Source organism: Lipotes vexillifer, unplaced genomic scaffold, assembly GCF_000442215.2.
Source record: "Lipotes vexillifer unplaced genomic scaffold, Lipotes_vexillifer_v1.1 scaffold2818, whole genome shotgun sequence".
Taxonomy (NCBI): Eukaryota; Metazoa; Chordata; class Mammalia; order Artiodactyla; family Lipotidae; genus Lipotes; species Lipotes vexillifer.
Window position 1 is genome coordinate 430,323 of NW_006792582.1, and position 1,704 is coordinate 432,026.

The 1,704-nt window shown below is 42.0% G+C and overlaps 1 protein-coding gene across 1 annotated transcript in view; it reads right to left on the minus strand.

Moving 5' to 3' along the window:
• GTF2H1 (general transcription factor IIH subunit 1) overlaps positions 1–1,704 on the minus strand; it is a 35,300-nt gene that overhangs the window by 15,469 nt on the left and 18,127 nt on the right. Inside the window, exon 7 of the mRNA XM_007465750.1 lies at positions 1,464–1,543. Within this exon, the coding sequence (XP_007465812.1) occupies positions 1,464–1,543 (80 nt within the window). The remainder of the gene's footprint in view (positions 1–1,463; positions 1,544–1,704) is intronic.

The following is a 1,704-nucleotide window of genomic DNA, read 5'->3' on the forward strand; positions in this document are numbered from 1 at the left end:
GCATCGGCAGGCAGACTCTCAACCACTGTGCCACCAGGGAAGCCCATACCACCATTTTTATTAAAAAAAAATTAAATTCCCCCTCCATCATATTAAGCTGTATCTTTTTTAAAAAAAATATTTAGGGCTTCCCTGGTGGCGCAGTGGTTGGGAGTCTGCCTGCCAATGCAGGGGACGTGGGTTCGTGCCCCGGTCCGGGAAGATCCCACATGCTGCAGAGCGGCTGGGCCCGTGAGCCATGGCCGCTGAGCCTGCGCGTCTGGAGCCTGTGCTCCGCAACGGGAAAGGCCGCAACAGTCAGAGGCCCGCGTACAGCAAAAAAAAAAAAAAAAAAGACCACAAGCTCTCCATTTTAGGGAGAAAGGGTGAGCTCCCCCCCCCCCAAAAAAAAAAAAAGTTAAATTTTAATTTAATTTAATTTTATTTTTGGCCACACTGCGCAGCATGTAGAATCTTAGTTCCCCGACCAGGGATAGAGCCCACGTCCCCTGCATTGGAAGAATGGAGTCTTAACCACTGGACTGCCAGGGAAGTCCCTTAAGCTGTATCTTAAGCTTCATTTTCTCCAGGTGATTAAAGAGGGCCACATTTGTAACGTGTTGAGATTCACCAAGGAAGTGACTGAATGCTGAGAATTTTCAAGAAAACAACTGAATTTCATTAGGGAAATGACTCACTGGGACATCAAGGATTACTTTCTGTTATTTAGGACACAATTTTAACACTGGTTTTCTCACCGGGTGCATGCATACACTAAGAGGAAAAAGCGGGGGTGGGGGGGAAAGGAAGGAATGAGCATGTTTCATATGGCCAACAGAATAGTAGCCAAAGGAAGGGCAAGAAAATTAAAAGGTAACAGTGTCAAGAGAATACCTGAGGAAAGCAGGTTCCTTCCTAGCCTAGAAGATAGAGGCAGGGATAGAATTAGCCTTGATCAGAAGGGATCACCTATTTCTCCGTGATTGGATAAACTTCTCAGTCTGGAGTCACGATGCTGAGGTAGGTAGCTCATACTTCATGGTCTAGCTGTTGAAACATATTGGGGCTAATATAGGGTAAGGGTCATGACTGTGCTCAAGATCTGGCAAATAGTGGGCAACCAACAATGTTAACTTTTCCCTGTATACTAATATTTAGTCACACTTATTTAGATTGTTAGATACAGCATAAAAAACATCGTGTTAAACCTTCATTAATACCTAGGCAACTGTTGATGGGGGAGCTAGAAAATTCTTTTAAAAAATGTTTTACCAACTCATATGGAAATTTCAGTTCTCCAAGGCAATCTTAATAATAAACAGTGCTCTTGAAAAGCACTTCTGATAAACCACTCCAAATAAAAGTATTTTGTTTTACCTTCTAACAAGTAGAATGTCTATACTCAAGGCAATTTTAAAATTATACAAATGTTGAAGACTAGGAAAACACTGTTTTCTTTTGTAAATCCTTTTACTACTACTTACCTCATCTAATGGTTTATCTTCCAAAGCTGTCAAATCAAGTAGTGGGTTTTTCACTCCCAATGAAACCATTGTTTTTAACCCTAGAAGATGAATGAAACAAAAAGTTAAGTTTTCCTTTCTTAGAAATAAAAAAATTCACTAACAGCATTAATGACGAGAGCAGCAAATTAAATGCTAGAGTGTGCTTTCTGCCCATGGACGCCGCCGAGTAAGCATCGTTGACGTCTCCCCCCGCCCCCCC